The sequence below is a fragment of the Formica exsecta genome, unplaced genomic scaffold, assembly GCF_003651465.1.
Source record: "Formica exsecta isolate Colony F162 unplaced genomic scaffold, ASM365146v1 scaffold116, whole genome shotgun sequence".
NCBI classification, from domain to species: domain Eukaryota; kingdom Metazoa; phylum Arthropoda; class Insecta; order Hymenoptera; family Formicidae; genus Formica; species Formica exsecta.
In genome coordinates, this window is record NW_021848499.1 from 123,256 (window position 1) to 143,396 (window position 20,141).

The following is a 20,141-nucleotide window of genomic DNA, read 5'->3' on the forward strand; positions in this document are numbered from 1 at the left end:
CTGTTGTGACGCACGAGGACATTGATGTCAAAGAAATTGAGCGATTGTCCGAGGAATGAAATCTCTTTCTGGACGATGGACGATGGCGGTGTTTCATCACGGAACCGGTCTCTTAAAAACTCGTTTGAAGAAAGTTACAAGGATCTTCAGGTACAGGATTCGCGCGATAAATTGCATAATAATAATAAACGCACAAGAATAATTCTTATATATTTTTCAGCATATATGATATAAACAAATTTTATTGTAATAAGCCAATTTTCTCTTCTTCTGTATTACACTTTTCATATTAATTAATTTAATATTGGATTATCGCGAGAAATCGCTGTCGAATGATTAATAATAATATGTATCCGTTTACATACGTCTCGTACGCGCTGCTGTTTCTCGCAATATGATCAGCATTAAATTAATCGAGGTATCAAGTATAATAAAAGAAGAAATCTGAATCCATTAATATCCATGAATTAAATGTTTGATTTTATAATAAAATATTATATCACACAATTTAAATTTGCTGGGATTGAAATATTATATTTTTTATAATATATCTCCTACCGTTATTATGGAATAACGATGAGGCAATTATCTCATACTCGACACGTGGATTTATTAATTAAATCAACAGATAGTATTTAATATCAGAATTTTTCGAGTTGTACTAATACTAGCCTTTATGTATTTCGTTTTATTTATTTTAAACAACGTTGGCACTTCATGTGTAAAAGTCACACTTTTTGAAGAAAAATAACGCTTTTCTTTAAACAGAAACGTATTATATATTTGTTAAAGGTAAATATTTTTTTAAACTTTTTGTTGCGTACAAGTTGGGATATTTTTTATGTACTTAAGGTATTTTTTTATCTTTATAAGATTTTTTTTATAACGTTTTTCTTTAAACAAAAGCGTATTATATTTTGAACAATCGATTGAGCTAGAATGGCGTGTTTATTATGTGATCCCCTGATTCGCGCTAATAATAGACGCGATTACGAGGTAGCACAAGCAACAAAACCAAACTGTGTTAATTATTCAAGGCGCACGAAAACATCCTTGCATTAAACATGTTTCGAGATGCTGCCGCGTGATACCGTTAACTCTTAACTGATGAAACAAAATTAAAAAGGTAAATATTTTTTTAAACTTTTTGTTGCGTACAAGTTGGGATATTTTTTATGTACTTGAGGTATTTTTTTATCTTTATAAGATTTTTTTTTATAACGTTTTTCTTTAAACAAAAGCGTATTATATTTTGAACAATCGATTGAGCTAGAATGGCGTGTTTATTATGTGATCCCCTGATTCGCGCTAATAATAGACGCGATTACGAGGTAGCACAAGCAACAAAACCAAACTGTGTTAATTATTCAAGGCGCACGAAAACATCCTTGCATTAAACATGTTTCGAGATGCTGCCGCGTGATACCGTTAACTCTTAACTGATGAAACAAAATTAAAGGGTTGATAACAAAACGCTAAGCAAATGCGGGAAAGACATATGAGATCCTTAACTGATGTTTATTTATTGATTCTGTCTATTTTTTTATATATCAAATGTTTTTTGTTTTCATCATTTTGTTTCATTTTTGATAATTATAAAATTTTATTACGATCTGTCAGATTTTGTTTAACTGATTAAATAATATCCTAAAAATATTAAACACAAAAATCTTTGATTTATTGCATTAGCAATTCTAAGAGGTTGCATGTCAATTAGAAAGTATCAAATACATTCTTATCACAGTTTTTAGCTAGATTATCGTTAGAAGAAGCACTTCAAAGAAAGTGAGCGATATGTATTCGAGATTGTCCATGTCCCAGCAGGCGCCAAATATCACACGTCTTCTTCATCTTTTTCATCACACCGTCTTCACTTATCTTTTTCCGGTTGGAGAGGGAAACAAATAAGCGGCAATGATTTCTTGAAATTTGGCGTCTTCTAATTCTCTCTCTCTCTCTCTCTCTCTCTCTCTCTCAATCCCCCGATCGAGACGTTCCGTGATTTCATTAAATTAATTTCGCTTCGTCGACCGTCGAAATGTGGCTCCGCTAACGGAGGATCCAATTCGCCGGCAGATGAATTTATTCGAACTTTCCGGAATTAAAGTCGATCCACTTTGTTGGTAGCCGCGACTCCACAACGAAGCCTGATATTCTCCCGCATAAATCGATATCAATATCGGTCGCTCGTAGAGATGCTCCCTGGTCGTCTCTCTCTCTCTCTCTCTCTCTCTCTTTCTCTCTCTCGTCGCGACTTTGGAGAAATTAAAGACCGTCGATCCCCCCCGCAATACGAGATAAGCGGTATGAGAGGCATTTGGATTTTGAAGCCCAGCCATCTATGCTGCGGCAATGACATCGTTATATCCCATAATCTAAAAAGGATATCTCTCGGAGGGTCGAGAAGAAGACGAAGAATTCTATTATATCATACAGAAATATATTGGTATAATTATTTTTATACAAATGCCTTGAAAAGTTAACGTTTAATTTGTCAGTAGACGCATATTATATATTTCAGAATATTCTATACTGATTAAATAAATCAAACTCAATATATGATTATGATGCCTAGTGATGAACACTTTTTCCTTCAAGATGTGCTATTCAAGTAATTCGTGTTGCATTACATTGTTTTTTCTCATAACATAAAAAGATATTTTTCTATAAATTTCTTTTATAATTTATGTCAAAATAACGTTCGCTTGGGTGCGCGAGAATCCTCGCGCACCCAATTAGAGTCTGACTCTAATGTAATATATAATAGAAAAAAATATATAACACGTTATTATATTATTATTATAATACTTACTGTTGTCATTTTTTCGTGTTAGTTTTATATTTTTTGATTTATAATTGAAAATATTTAAAATTGTCTAAAAACAGATTATGACTTAATAACTATTTCTTTCCATGCTTTCGTTCTTTATCCGGAGAAATGCTTCTTCGCTTTAGTTCAAAGCCGTATATTTTCTCGACCTACCACAAAGCCATTCATATTTGCAATACCGCCGTAGAAGAACGGCGAGACGAGATGCAGGCAGCATCACACGATTTCCAAAAGAACCTGCCAGCAGCAGATCGATGTGCGATCAATGATGAGATTTCAAGAAGCTGAACGAATATTTGAAGTAATCTTTCCCTCTCTCTTTTTCTCGCGCGCAAGACGTTTCAATTATCCATTTGGCAGACTGCGACAAACTATCCGGTTGCTGGGACATTCTAAGGAAATTGATAGGACTCGTATGCAAATATGCCTTCTTTGTAAAACGCACTTGTTCGGGCGCCGTTTCGCTGATGGTAATGGCCTTGCTGTATTCTTTCTGCTATTCCTTTCTCAGATAACAAATCGAACAGGATTTTTCACAATGTATATATTTGACGTTCGAGTTATTGTGAATAAAACGGAAATATATTATCCGCAATGTTCCTTGCGAATGGCATGGTTTTGGTGTGTTAGTGTCTATTCGTGTTTCACGAGATCACACGGAAGAGATCGTTCTCGAGACGGGGAATGCATTTCATCTAAAGACTTCGCTGCCGTTCCATTTTGACGATAATGACTTCGCCGCCGGTTATCTTTGTTGGAGCGGATGAGCCAGATGGTATCTTAATGACGGTTCTGATATTGAGGATTAGAGTATCCGAATAGATAAGATTAAGACAGAGTAAAAACGGAACATTTAATTAATTTCATCGATACGCATATTCAGTGGCGATTTTATATATTCTTCTATAATATTTTTATATTTTAAAATTTTGCATACATAAATTTTAAAATATATCTAAATATATATGGCCTTAATATATATTTGGTTGTTAATTAAATGTGTGTTAGTTGATTTTGTGGTCAGAAGTTGTAATTTATTTCTTATGATAATATCTTACGACCATACCGGTTTACCACATCGGTTTATTTTTAATCAATTTTTTATTTTAATAACTGATCGAATTGTGAAAGAAGATACGGTTGGTTGCGAAGCCATAGTTTATTTACAATAATTGCACTATTCAATGAAATATGAGCTTTTATTTTGATTATTGAAGTTGAATGTATCTCTTTCCATTATATATACCATAAATGTTTCAATTTACCGCACAATCAAAGCTTTTTCCGCTAAAATTTGTCCAATGCATACAAAATATGTTTTATTCAACTCGTCTCGTTTTATCAGAATTAAAAACTCACTTAAATCACTTTTGTGTAACGCATCTCTCATATTTCTAGTTATGCAAGTATATTAAACTGCGGTATGATATGATGTGACATTGAGTGACTGATTTTAAATTTAAAGATAAAACAAGACATTCTCCTACGTCATATTACAAACAATATATGATTGATTCTATTGTTTTAATTTATATGTATAATAACATTATTGATTTATGTTGTCAACAGACAGATATAAAAAATTAATCAGATATTCTAGAACACACATGTAATGCGATGCGATTATTTTTAATAAAAAATTTAATCTGGAAAACAGACAAAGTATTAACGCTTATAAGCTAAAATAATATTATCATGTAGTTATAAGCAGAAGATATTTATTCATTAATATATAAGACATTTGTACTTTTACCCTCAAGTCACACACACATAAAAAGGCACTACCCATTTTAATTCAGATAACAATTTAATCGACGAGTCATGCGATTATGCTTGATTTTCGAGGATCATGGACTATGAGGGCGAACCGGATTACAATCTGATTTACCCGAGAATGGCGCAGGTCATTGTTCTGATGATGCAGCGCAGAGTCATATGGGGAAATGCCGTTGCAGTTACGAATTATGTGGCGATTTCATGCTGGTCGAAGATATGTCGGTCTGACTGATCGAGATTAACACTAATCTTCGTACGCATTCGTGTAGCTTCAGAGTAACGAAACTCCTCTATGCCTTCAAAGTGTTGGAGAATTTGGTGAAAAATGAGTAGAGGAAATATGATTTGGATATTAAAGTTGTCAAATATCGTGTTTAGAAAAAAGTTCTTCTTCGTGGTGACGAATAAAAGGATGAACGTAGATGAACGATAGCGGAAATGGTGGTCTGCTATCGACACTTCGTCTCGCACCAGCTTCAGAAATCGCGAGTATCGACAACCGCAGTTCTGCGATTAGACGAGTTACGCCTTGTCCGGACGGCCGACCCGAGATGACTCTCTCTCTTTCTCTTTCTCTTGCTCTCTCTCTCTCTCTCTCTCTCAGCTTGCCAGGGTGATAACGGTGGCCATAATTCGCGGCGACGTAACGCCGATAAGCGCCACGTGCCCTATGTGATAGATTTACGCGAGGAATTAACCGCATTAGCGAGATTTCCCGGGTGCAATTATCGAGCTTGAAATGGTCAAACACCTGATTGTGTTGATTATATCTTTTATGTACTTCAATTGTATCTTCTCAAGTAATAAAAATTCAAGTGAGATAATAGAATGAACTAAAATAATTTTTTGCATTAAAAATAAAACTAACCATTTTTTAATAATAATCTAACTTATAACGCTGTTTTATAAAACAATATATATATTAAACAACTACTACTCGAAAACAAATACCAAAAATGATTAAAGAATGGTTTGTTTTATTTAATGCAAAAAAATTATTAAAACATCAAAGCATATAAAGAAATTATGTAAAAGTATAAAAATACCAAATATTCACTATATATATATAGCGAAGATCAAAGCAAATTTATTTTTAGAATGTATCAGAGTTCTCGTATCATATTATAGAATTTTTTAAATAATATGTGCAAATATTGAGAAATTGTCAGATAATATTAGGTAAAAATATTGGATTTATATAACAAAAGCTGGATTTTTCTTTTGTATGATTATCAATAAATTTAAATAATAGAGCTTTATGTGAATTATGGCATTTCATAATAAGCTCTTCCAAATTCTTGAATATTCCAGTCTTTGCAGGTTGAAGATAATTCTGTTCTCTCGATTCTTTATCCCTTCATATGGATGGCTTTTTATTATTAAATTCTAAAACTTTTTTCGTACAATAAAATTTACATATCGTTTGAAGACTAATGCAATATTGATAATGCTATATTCATAATATTAAAATGTAACCAAAATTGAAAATGAAAATATAACAAGACATATACATATTTAAAGTTCTTATCTTTCTTATGTAGTAATAAATTCATATAAAAAGATTTAACAAAAGAAACATCTGGTAGTGCACGATTCTTCTAATCTGCCGATTAGACGAGTTACGCCTTGTCCTTGTCCGGACGGCCGACCCGAGATGTCTCTCTCTCTTTCTCTTTCTCTCTCTCTCTCTCTCTCTCTCTCTCTCTCAGCTTGCCAGGGTGATAACGGTGGCCATAATTCGCGGCGACGTAACGCCGATAAGCGCCACGTGCCCTATGTGATAGATTTACGCGAGGAATTAACCGCATTAGCGAGATTTCCCGGGTGCAATTATCGAGCTTGAAATGGTCAAACACCTGATTGTGTTGATTATATCTTTTATGTACTTCAATTGTATCTTCTCAAGTAATAAAAATTCAAGTGAGATAATAGAATGAACTAAAATAATGTTTTGCATTAAAAATAAAACTAACCATTTTTTAATAATAATCTAACTTATAACGCTGTTTTATAAAACAATATATATATTAAACAACTACTACTCGAAAACAAATACCAAAAATGATTAAAGAATGGTTTGTTTTATTTAATGCAAAAAAATTATTAAAACATCAAAGCATATAAAGAAATTATGTAAAAGTATAAAAATACCAAATATTCACTATATATATATAGCGAAGATCAAAGCAAATTTATTTTTAGAATGTATCAGAGTTCTCGTATCATATTATAGAATTTTTTAAATAATATGTGCAAATATTGAGAAATTGTCAGATAATATTAGGTAAAAATATTGGATTTATATAACAAAAGCTGGATTTTTCTTTTGTATGATTATCAATAAATTTAAATAATAGAGCTTTATGTGAATTATGGCATTTCATAATAAGCTCTTCCAAATTCTTGAATATTCCAGTCTTTGCAGGTTGAAGATAATTCTGTTCTCTCGATTCTTTATCCCTTCATATGGATGGCTTTTTATTATTAAATTCTAAAACTTTTTTCGTACAATAAAATTTACATATCGTTTGAAGACTAATGCAATATTGATAATGCTATATTCATAATATTAAAATGTAACTAAAATTGAAAATGAAAATATAACAAGACATATACATATTTAAAGTTCTTATCTTTCTTATGTAGTAATAAATTCATATAAAAAGATTTAACAAAAGAAACATCTGGTAGTGCACGATTCTTCTAATCTGCTAATCTGCTAATCTGTTTTCTGCAAACTCCATCACCGCGAATCTAGTTAAGAGTAATTTCGTAGCGCGGTGAAAACTCTTCGATCCCTTTGCCAATGCTTTCAGTGATAATGGACGTCCAGGTGGATGCTTGCGCCGACACGGGTGGTTTTAGTCTGGTCTACAAACAGAACACACCCGACTTTCAACCTTACTTCGATTCTTACCTTTTCGTGGCCGGCAAGTCGATGACATTGTACAAGGGACGTGAACTGCCGGAGCCGAAGCCGGGGAAAGAAAAGAGGGCAAACATTTGCGGTCCCTGGAGTAAGCAGCAACGTGCAAGGATCGCCCCTTCCATATCCTACGCTCGAGAAAGCCGAACGTCGACCTTATTGACCACTTGAATACAGCATGATGCACTGTGGCCAATTGACGGTGACGTCCTTTTGGTCGGTACCATGGGAGCAATCGGCAAATGTCAAGAGATCCCTTCGATTTCTGAAGATGCGAATCCAATTGCGGCAATCTTAAAGTTACTATCTAATTTAGAAGATATTACCGCATAAAGTTTTATCTTCAATACGTTCATTTCCGTTAGTCTCGGATAAATTTGACACTAAAATTTAAACGATCGTGTTAATATTAACATAAAATAGACGTTTAAGATGTGAAGAGGTACGGGAGACCTCCGTTTCTGATTAATCGAGAACACTATCGCGCGATTGAACGCGGAATTTACGCGCCCGTATTTTTTCAAGGTAAATTTAGCGCCGCGCTCGTAATTAACGAGCAAGAGATAGCGCGTGTAATTAATGTTGTCATTAGCGGCAGTGTCCGCTCTCGTCGGCGTTTCTTCTTTCTACGTCCCCGAGGAAAATCAGGACAGCATGAAGATGCGCTATATATATTTGCGCTCTATTGAATATAGCGAAACTTCCTCGAAATATAATGAGGCAAACTTTTTCGCAATCGAGGCAACGCTTTTGAAAAAAAATTTGTGACATGGTGCATAATCTTGTCAACAATATGATTTCGCAGTTACATTTTTCAGAAGAACAGCACAAAAACTACTACTTATAGCATATGAATATTATGATATGAGAGAATAAAAAATATGAGAATTATGACTTGATATCCTAAATTAATTAATCTTTCGGCAAATCAGTTCGGAATTAAAGTTGATGCTTCGACAAATTCATACCAGTCAAGAACCAAGACGATCCAGATAAAGACAATCGTTTTATTGTGTGATATGTACATACAATAAATTTATTTACAAATAATACAATAAATTTTGACGTCGTAAGTTATTCGTTCTTGATGATATATGTTAACAAAATACTACGCTCTTACCGATTATTGTGCCGTGCTGATATTTAAAAACTCTTTGGTCACGGAAGTTTTTTTTTCTCTTCTTTTAATGTGTAAATGGTAATGTTCTGTTTACCCTGCACAAATATTTATCCAAGAAACGTTAACGACGTTAAATAGGCAAATCGCGATTCTCGGCGATCGCGCTCCTGCTTTCATCATGTGTGTCGGGATAAGTGTGTTTCTGTACTTCTCGCCTTATAGAAATATTATATTAGCTATCACTAAAATTATAAAACAAATCGGCCGTGTCTTGCTGTACGACGAGCTTCCGTCCCCGTGGTGCATCGCAGCTGGATGTTCCTCTGTAACAGAAATTTTTATCGATTCGACATGACGATCTCAGTGCCTGAGTATTGTGACTGAATCATATCATGATAAATAGAGGAAGCAGCCTATGCGTGGCAGATAAGACCTGTCATATCATATTTATATCAATGCTTGTTAGTTTTTAAATTATAGCTGCGAGACGGAAAGAGAAAATACGTATGAAATATAAAAAAATAATAGCATTATATATTCGATTTTACATGTGCCAACGCGGAATCCAGATAACAACTTTTTATCAACCTTATGATATTACTGTATAAAATTTAAATAGTTAATTCTCCCTTTTTTTTCCTATAGCGAAAAGAGTAAATCGATTTAATCAAGAACCAATGTAAATTTCTTGCAAGTTAGGGAATTATAATAATGCATTAAATCAGTTAGTTTAAACAATATTTAAATTAAGTTATAGCTATCAATGCAACATGAATTGAAACGAACTTTTTATAAATTACGTAGATGGCTTTTACCGAACACATAGTAACAAATGAAACATTTGTGTAACAAATTTTAAAATTTTTGGTATATCGTATATATAGTTCTATTTTTAGCGCAAAAACAGGCAAATGTTAAAGAATATTTTGGAGTGGGATGCAATATTTGGTATCGAATTTAAAAAAAATCATACGCGGCGTATATAACAACAATGTTGGCGATGAATAATGCTGATACGTGTGATGACAATAATATATCATTTGCCATACGTTATATATCGTTATATATCGATAGACCGTCCCATCCATCAACTGTTGCTCTAAATGTAGTTAATGCTTCAAGTTTATAAGTAATATGCCCGCTCTTTGATTATGGCACGCCAATCATTCGTCACGCATTGCGGAGCAGATGAAATAATTAATATAAAGAGATACATAAATAGAATTATTTATTTCGGAACGAAACAATGTTTATAATTCTCATTTCTGGTACAATTAATGTTTAATTTTTTCACGTTTGCATCATAAATTTTTCCTTATTTAAATATCTTAAATTTTCTTAAAATATGTGATAAATTAGATCACGGAATAGAAGAATAATATTTAGAGACGATAAAACAATTCGCTCAATTAACTTGTAAGAATTACATGAAGTCGCATCGTGCGCTTGATTGCATGCAGCGCAAGAGGCAAACTCGTAAATTCCATCCGCTTGAAAAATATATCAAGTTACGAGCAAAACGAGAAAGCCCCTTCTTTCAGAATAGACGAAACAATCTGCTTTCATTTGATTTTATTTCGCTCGTAACTGGATGCGCTTGAAAATTGCGCGAGATTTCGCGCGAAAATCAGGCTTTAAATCGCTTTGTCATGGCGATTCGACGCATCTCGCGGTGAGTGAATCGCGTTTAGTGAGAAAAACAAATTAAAAAAAAGAAAAACTAGATTTCGAAATCCACCGCATTTCGCAGCTTCATGTACGAGAGATTTATTCGCGGTGTTCCGCGTTCGAGCAATCGCCGCAGCCATCGATTTCAGGCTCAACGCGCGACTTGCCAAGGTACATTCGAAGCTTGCAATATTTACAGAGAAGTCAATCAATGTTACTTCTCCGTAGCTCTTCACGCAACAGGCGCCATTTCTCTCAATTCGTTGTAATTGCAGTAAAGCCGCTTGGATCTCGAATTTTTCCCAATTTACCGGGAGCCCGCAAAATGCTGGTCAAAAATTGGAACACAAATTTTGCATCGACATGGAAAATTGAAAAAGAGGAGAAGGAAAACAGATTACTATAAAATAGGGATTCACTGAAATATAATAATAGTTTTATAACATGTAATATACAAAAACACACATACAAAAGGAATGTTTTAACATGGTTGAGGCATATATCAAAACATATACATTTTCCATATATCCTTATATATGTCTAAATTTATGTGTATAAAGCATTCCTGTTCCTATATGTATTCCCAATGTACATACATAAACTGTAACTTTAACTCACCGTTTACCACGTGCACCTTTATACTACTGGGATTTGCGTTACTCGGTTCACATTGATAGATCCCGGAATCGCTCGGCACGGCTTTCTGGATCATTAAACGACTCGTCGTCTCGGGTCCTTTTTCCGTAACGAGACTGATACCACCGCGCGGCGAATCGAAATTGATAACCTGAGCAAAATCACAACATACTTGTATTTTTCGAAATTATGAACATACATGCTTAATGTATTCGCAATTAATTGAGAATCAAAACAGTGATACAAATACACAGGAGCTAATAACGAGATAGATATTAAATTTACATATGTAATATAATGTTCGTAGTAATAATAATATTATTCAATGTGCAACATAATTATGTGTCTGAATTACTAATAGAAACGTAGATTAAGTCTGGATAAAAACATAGATTAAGTCTGGATAGTTTATATATTATATGTCTAAAATTTGATATAAATAAAAATATAATATTGGAAATAGTTGCTTCTTTTAAAAACTAATGATAACTAATTCTATGGAAAATTAAATTGATAGCTATATTCTTTTCCTTATTATTCACATGTCGGAAATGAGATAGTATCTATCCGAATTTTAGTACTGTAAATTTCTGAGGATTCTGAGCTCTGAGACATTGTAGCTGCAGGCGAACTAGTAATAACGGAAATAAGAGCTAACTCTTCTTTTGATTCGTGTCGCCTAATATTGAACGTGTAGGCGCGGCGCCGTATATGCGTCTCATCCGCAATCATTCTTTCAAAGAATCCGCGCCTGTTTCCCTTACATTTCCCTAGAATCCAACGCAATGAAGCCTCTTTGGCGAAAGATAAAAGGCACCTTCCTCCGAGGTACAAGGTAAAGAATAGTAGGGAGCACATATATACGTTTCTTATGTATTCCCTTTGAGGATAGACAGGCGTAGAGGTACACCTTGCACAGAGCAGAAAAATATCTACCGCATTTCTTCTTTAATTTCTATCTCTTTTTCTCTCTTCCTCCTTCCTGTGTTTTCCCTTTTTTTTTCTATTGAAAGCTAATTCGCTTTGTATCCCTTCATATGAGATGGTAGAATCGTTTCACTGTGTATCTTGTTACGGAATAAATAATTATCCGTGAATCGAACGGATTAATCGGAAAATAATTTCGTTCCTTGGCTGCCGCGGGCGCGAGCGATCTTCTATTTCGCGTTTTACTTTGATCAACGTGCGCGATAGTGCCTTGCGAAAATTGCGTTACCTGCTGTTTCATTCTAGTAAAAGCACGTAGAACCGATCGAGTGTAGCGCGTATCGATAGCGTACCAGTATATCGGCAATCAGCCAAAGAATAATTTTTTTTTATCGATGGGCTTATATATCGGCTTATACACGTACGAGCGTCTCATTAATGCGCGCAGAATCATCTCCGCTCGACCGATATCATACGTGGAATTGCAAATATCGCTATTGCAAAAGGGAATTTATAATTATCTCGTAATAAAACCACGCGACGGACGTCGCGTTATGTTGCGAAATTATTTTAACGAATTCGTTGATATTAAAGACTTTTGCGGTATAATGCGTTTTTTGTGTCTTGCGAAATGCGCGTTTACAATATAACTTTTGTTACATAAAATGGTATTAAAAGCAAAATGCATTTCAGCATCGCGAAGAAAATACGCGTCAACGGACTGTATTAATCATGCGCGTCTGTTGTCGCTCGACACGACAAAGAGAAAACGACTAGCCGCGAGATAAATTACTGAAAATCAGAAATGGAAACAAACCCCTAATGTTTGAAATTCTCCGAGTACGATTGTATGAATTTAAGACTGTAATCTTTGATTAGAGGAATGAATTCTGTTAAGTTTACTTTAATTTATTTATTCTGTATAGCAATTATATGCTCGTGTGCAATTCACATAAAAGATAATCTTACATGTAAAAAATGGACGCGGAATTGAATCCTAACATCAAACTTTCAACTTTTCTTATGGGGATTTTAAAAGAATTCTATTCCAAAAGTTTTACTACAATCGAGTTCAGAACTCAGAATCGTTAAAATTTAGAGGTTTTCCGCTTCTGTGAAAAAATCTATCATCTTCCAGAGGTTTATTTGCGAGGGCAACACTCACGTTCGTGTTATGGCTCCAAGTCATCGTCGGTGGTGGTTCAGGAGCGTATTTTACGACACACGTCAGGTTGATGGTGCTGCCCTTATTGACGAAGAGATCCGGCGCTCCGTTTATAATGGTTACCGGCTCTAAAACAAGAAGGGTGGTCAGCTTGGGCGGCCTGTAGTTGCTTGACGATCGTGCAGGTGGATTGGTTAAACGATTGTAGCCCGGCGATATAAATCTTGCTGTATTCGATATTTTTATCGCACGACACACAGCACCGAGCCCGTCGTGCGTCGTAGGACGAGCTTTTGGGTCAAGTCGTGTCGATAAGATCCTCTCTTTGCCTGTACGGTCTGTTTGAAGTATCACGAGAGTCATTAACGATATATCTTCAAGGATATATGACCTCACATACACGCTCCACTTAAATATAAATGCACGTCACATTTGTCCTTTCAGGCGCTTACTTATGAGGCACTTCTTAAAGAATGTATTTATATTATTATTATGATATATATTTACAAATTACACTTTTTAAAATCTTTTAATTTTGGATTCAGAAATTTATAAAAATGTTTAAAATCTAAAAGATAAAATATATATATACATATGACATTCCATCGAGTTTTCACTCATTTCGATGACTAAATATTGATAGAAGATACGTATATCATATACTTCATTTTTTGTGTATAAAAAAAAAATAAAAAAGAAAGATTACAAGTTTCAATTAAATTCTTTTTGATATGTTATTTAAACAAGGTTTGTATTACATGCAAAGCAATTACAGAGAAGCTCTGCACTTTCTTAAACTAGCGGAGAACTTTCAAAGTTATATATTACATCGAGTGAAATGCTTTGAATCACTTTACGTGACACTTTACTGAGAAATTTATATCGAAATTTATGTCCAAATAAATACAACTCTTTGAATGAAGTACGATTCTGTCTAAGAGTTTCGTCAACGAACTGAGAACTTTATCTTGAAGGAAATTACAAGTTCGCAATTCTCGCAGATGAGATCCTTAGCGATATATAATATGATATTCACCAACCATATAAGCCAGTCTTTAAATTCGATATTTCTATCCGGAAAGCAGATTAATGTTATACAATTAATGTTGTAAAAAGTTAATTTACTTACCGACTATCGTTAGATACACGGGGTGGCCGATGGGCGGGGTCGTTGATATTTGGCACTCATAAATCCCGGAGTCCTTGCGCTGAGGATATCGTATCCTGAGGGTCCAATCCTCCGTATGAGGAGAGTGTAGTGCCTCGAAACGTTGATCGCTGGTATAGGTATAACGGCCAACCGTTAGCAAATGTATATCTCGGTGCCTCACCCAGGAAACCTAACAGAAAAAATCTTTCGTCATTTAATATATTGTCTCATTTTTTTATGATTATTACATATATATAAAAACATATTAATAATTAATACTTTTTAATAATTGATTTCCTTATTGTTTATTATTAATAATAATGCAATAAAACTCGTTTTTATGTAATTAATTAAATTGCAAAATTTTTAAGACATTAACATATAGTGCGTATTAATTATATATTATTTATATATATCAAAATTATTTGTATATTATTTATAAATATAAATATTAAAATATTTATTATAACAATTTTTTATAAATAACATTTTTTAAATAATTATATCTTTTATGAAAAATACCGTTCACCAATTAGTATTCATTAAGTTTTTGCTTATAAGCGTCCCTAATAGATTTTATTTTTAATCATCATTTATTATAATATCGGTTTCATTCAAGTTTCATTCAAATGACATTTTAATTTTTTATAAACACTATTTCTCTAATATTTTTGTTTGTGTAATTTTTATATTTAATATTCTATCGCCGAAAGCAACACATCGTGCCGCGAGCGGACCTTATGGCCAGCGCGCATTTGATATTAAAAAAGCTGTTAAAAAACACAATATCCTTAATAGCTTTTCAACATATTGTTGTAAACTCGTGAGAAATGTATTTTCTGCGTTGTTCAAAAGTAATAGTATTTAGCTTGCATCAAACAATAAAAGTACTCATATATTCTATATTATTTCCTTCAATATTCAAACTGTCAAGTTACACAATCTTTGTGTTGCTGTCCTACAGTATATTTATCTACCTTATGGCGTTGCCTACAGTTTGCATAATACATTGTTTGATAAATAAATTAAAAGCTTATTTGTTTGTTTAATATTGTCTTGTATTTATGCTGGTGAATTTTTACTATTACAGCCAGCAACACGTTGTAGACTTAAATGGACAAATTAAATTTTTGCCTGAAATTGAACTTACTTTATGTTGCAAATAATAAATTTAATGCGCGTAAGTTTTATTGAAGTTTTAGTACGCGCAGTAAAATATACTAATTCTACCGCGTCCGCACGTAGAAAACGTGGGCGAAGCCAATAGATCGTTAATGCAATTTCATTGACTGCATTCTCTTGAGTAGCATTTACATTTGATTGACCCTAATTAACTCTGGAAATTGGCGACAACCGCACAACGACCGACATGATTGATTTTATTCGTTATTGATATTACAATGATTTAAAAAAAAATTAACGAGACTTCAACGAGAGATTGAAATATAAGTTGGTTCAACAATGTGTAATCAAATTGAAAATATACATAAATAATTTTGCTCATTGCATATGCAATAAATTAATCGTTACGCACAAGCTCACCTATTATTTATTATGGTTATTTATTATGATATAAATGTATCATGTTTATTACTGCTTATTAATTTTTAATGTAGCAAGATTTTTAGAAACGTTTTTGAGGCGTAATGATATTACATTTCTGCGGAAAAGTAATGAGTTTTGTTCTAAATTTCAACTTATCGATATCGTAGCTCATAAAATACGTATCGAATAAACGCCAGCAGAGTAATTAACTTTTGTCCTTTAATTCTAGATGAAATTAACTCTGTCATCATGCCAGTGAAATCGATCGAGCTAACGAGGTGAGAGCCATCGAATTCTCATCTCGTTTCGCATATTTTATCTCTTATGGCTCGTCGAGGATAATGCTTTCACGGAATATATTTTTCGATGGCATCCATTTTAATTATGCTCACGCGAAAATTTTTCAAGTCACCGTTTGATATAAGGATATTTCGAAGTCCGCTTGAACATAATTATGACAGATAAATCTAACAAATTTTGTTAGGTTAAAAAAGCAATGTTTCTGATGTATTATTTAAGAAATAAATAAATATAAAACATTTACACAATTAAAATCTCTTTCATGATTTTTTGTAATGTCGTTTTACACGAGTCAGTATAAAGGTTTAATGCGGTTTTTTATCTTATTATTATCGAAAAAGGAGAAAGTACATATTTGCGCGATTGCGAAACAGATTGAGGGGACAACGCGCTTTTCGGATCATTTTACGGAAGCTTCGATGTATTAACCGATTGACGTCCTCTCGACGAGAGTGACGTCGCCATGAAGAGATTCGTTTTGTCCTGGCTCGTCCTGCATCCGGCACCTGCGCCAGCTGGAGCTCTCGAGATGACACGACCGTGTTATTGGCATTAGCGTTGCCGGCTGAAAGCCAAACAAAATCTATCCATCCCGACGAAACGACGGGGTTGTCGGCGCTGAAGAACGGGACGAGGAAAACAGAGGCGTCGCAACTGTCGTGCTGCGCGCACTTAACACGCTATGCGAATGCAAAATCGGCTTTTGATAGTCCGCTATTGAAATCGATTCTACAGACTCTGACGCTGTGGGATTTTCAGTCGCGATTGTTTCATTGTATCTGGATTCGGCTGAATTCTCCGTCTTCATGCAGCTTTAAAGCGCGGCTTTTGCAAAATGGAAGGATTACATTCTCTAACGGGAATGACGCAAATAAAATCGATCGTTGCAGACGAAATTGGAAACTACGGTTATCCCAAATAGAAATAAAAATTTCTTTGAATCTGAACAATATAGAATTAAATTGAAATAGGATTGTAATGTTAAAATAGCAATGTATAAGCATAAATTAGAATACTCATTAAACTGAAAGATGTATTTCTTCTTCAAATTTCTTTAAATCTGAACAATATAAAATTAAATTGAAATAGGATTGTAATATCAAAATAGCAATGTATAAGCATAAATTAGAATACTCATTAAACTGAAAGATGTATTTCTTCTTCAAATTTCTTTAAATCTGAACAATATAGAATTAAATTAAAATAAGACTGTAATATTAAAATGGCAATGTACAAGCATAAATTAAGTACTCATTAAACTGAAAGATGTATTTCTATCCTATAGTTAAAGAATATTTCGTCAAAAAATATAGCGGTCCATCTTATGGCAATATCGTGTTTAATTCACAACAACCTTTATATCATAAAAAGCGTTTAAAAGTTTTGTAGCCGGATTGCATTCTTAGATTTGCAATGTACAAGGCGATGCAGCTATAGACCACGATAGAAATTTTGCATTGTCCCATCTCAACGTCGAATTTCGGCACCTGCGCTAGTCCTCGCGTATTCGAGATGACGCGTATGTGTCATTGGCATTAACCTCAGTATTGTGTGGTGAAATTCAACCGCAATCTCTGCATGGCAATGGTGTATGATACTATGCGTGGCAATACCCCTCTGCATCTCTCTGCATCCCTTATACGACTTTAAGATAAGCTACAGGGAGCGAAAATACAATCGCGCGTTGCGCAGTACCAGAGCATAATGTTGCATATGAAAATTATATATTTTTAGAGAATCGCATTTTTTCAGTTTTGGATATCAAATACACACATTTGCCAAATATTTAATCTTTAATAAATCAACTGTCTTCTTATAAATAAATAATTATTATCTATTGTGCGTGTATAATATACATTAATCTGATATTTTAATATATAATATTAATATTAACAAATATTTTAATTATATAATATTAATAAATTTAATGAAACATAACAGAGCGTTTGGCTCAGAGTATAAATGATTCACACACTGTTAATTTGCATATTTTAAAGTCGATAATCACAGAACACTGTAAATTTACACAATCTCTTTAGTTGATCGATCCTTTATTCATGAGCCTTCGTCGGTCGAAGAGAAGACTGTGATTGATCGGCGCGTTCGCGATATAAGAATACGTCGATTCTCGCACCTTCGAGAAAAAGACAACAACAGCACGCTACACTTTCTAATAATCTTGAGTGCTTTGAAGCAGCAATGCGCGTGCACTAGCGTGTACTAGCTTTTATTTCAGAAAACGGGTAAAAACTTTAAAACATACTGACAGTAGCAATTTGAGTTAGCGCGGTTGGAACAAAGCGAATGGGTACAATGACGCGTACTTTGAGCGATAAAATTGCAGAGTGGATTTGTATGGCAATTTATGAAAATTCAGAGACCTAACTGTCAGAGGATCGCGCAGAATAATCTTGTTCAGAAACATTTGTTGATTTTTTTCAAGTTACTTATATTACGTAGAATAAGCGCATATTCATTTAACAGGCACATAGATTGCTGTTCGTTTATGTTTGTATCAGTGCGCTCTACTAAATAATATAATAATTATAATTATTATAATTTCGCGCTCTGAAACATCACCATTTACCTTTCAGAATCGCGCGTGACGTATCGACATCGTCGACACCCCTCGTTATAGAAGCGCATCCGGTACACGTTTTGTTCCTACGGTTTAATTTCGCGATCAGAGCCGCGTGTTGACAGCGTTCAATTATGTGTGGCTCGAATATCCGTGGGGAGAGAAGCTCTTATATAATGTTCGATTAATATTCATAAATCATTACAGAAATCGTGTGTAACATCGAATGGCACAAGCGTGGAAAGCCGTAATCACGATTATGCGTTTCGTTTATAAAGATTTTATATTACTCATCGAATCCACCGTTAATCAACGTTCCATTGTGGATGTTTAAGCCGCGTGTTTTCGAAACGTTGAACGCGATAGCGAGCCGTTCGTGTTTGCGCAGCGAATAGACTGCGCGATCACTAATTATTATCGGAAGGCCACGAAATGGATATTTGAAAATGCAAAAGATACTTACGGTCTCTCAATGATTACTTATATTGTCATTGTTCAGAATCGACAGGTTTATCTACAACGCAGACTATACTGCGGCATAACACATGAGAACTAGTTGGAATATTTCATATTCCATTTCTATTAATATCAAGTGAATGTAAAATATTCTAACGTTAAAAGTTAAAATATTAAATAAACCATGATTATTTTTGCCATCTCTTTCCTTTTTCCTAAAGTTGAACTGTTTTTGGAAAACAAATTTGACGAACAAGAAAAAAAGTTGCAAAAAAACAAGAGAAAAGCATCTGTTTTAATAAAATCTTTACTAGATTTTTTTTTTCAGAATTAATTATTTGCATTTATCATATTTCATCGAGATAATGGAGATTATCAAGATCGACTCTGTGGCGATGTTGATTCGCTTTTTAAAGAGAAAGTAAGTCGAATTCAAACTAATTACGGCATCCATACGTCTGCTAATAAAGATGGTTATTATCATCCGCGATATATTTACAGCAGCTTCTTAGCCGGCCCAGGTAAATAGCCGGTAATTATGCATCTTCGCGTTCGCGTAAGCGGCGGCGCTTGATCTTCTAGAACGGGCGTACGATAGCAACGTCATATATCATAACAGAGCCGACGATGTCAACAAAATAAGCTCGAACGGATGGATTAAAGCGCGCATCGCGAGTGTAGAATGTAACGGGACTTGTGTAAGCTCGAATGACGAATGTTCCGACGTACTTGCACTTTCCTATCGGGTATGAACACACTTTGACCTCAATTCTGCGATGATAAACGAAAAAAGAACTGCAATTCGCGCTTCATCGAGTGATGCAATGGAACGAGCACTAGATGTACTGTAATCGCGATATCAGACGATATCCTTAAACAGAAGAGACGGCAAATAATGTAAATAATTGTCAAACGGAATATGCGAGCGGCAGTTCGTATTTAAAGAATGATTTAATAATATAATTGAAGAATATTGTACGAGAGCTTTCCAAAACGGTGTAATTCGTAGACGCATTATACAAACGCCAAAAAAAAGAAATGCTTCCGTTTGTTACATGAGAAGA

At 34.1% G+C, this 20,141-nt stretch overlaps 1 protein-coding gene and 1 pseudogene across 1 annotated transcript in view; one reads left to right on the forward strand and one right to left on the reverse strand.

Annotated features, from left to right (window-relative positions):
• The first annotated feature begins 82 nt into the window (after positions 1–82).
• Positions 83–7,794, forward strand: LOC115239118 (annotated as a pseudogene).
• A 728-nt stretch (positions 7,795–8,522) lies between these two features.
• Positions 8,523–20,141, reverse strand: part of LOC115239223 (zwei Ig domain protein zig-8) — a 25,903-nt gene continuing 14,284 nt past the window's right edge. The window contains exons 3-6 of the mRNA XM_029813622.1: positions 14,178–14,388; positions 13,049–13,176; positions 10,939–11,107; positions 8,523–8,975 (exon numbers count right to left, since the gene is read on the reverse strand). Of these exons, the coding sequence (XP_029669482.1) occupies positions 8,869–8,975; positions 10,939–11,107; positions 13,049–13,176; positions 14,178–14,388 (615 nt within the window). The 3' untranslated portion in view covers positions 8,523–8,868. The remainder of the gene's footprint in view (positions 8,976–10,938; positions 11,108–13,048; positions 13,177–14,177; positions 14,389–20,141) is intronic.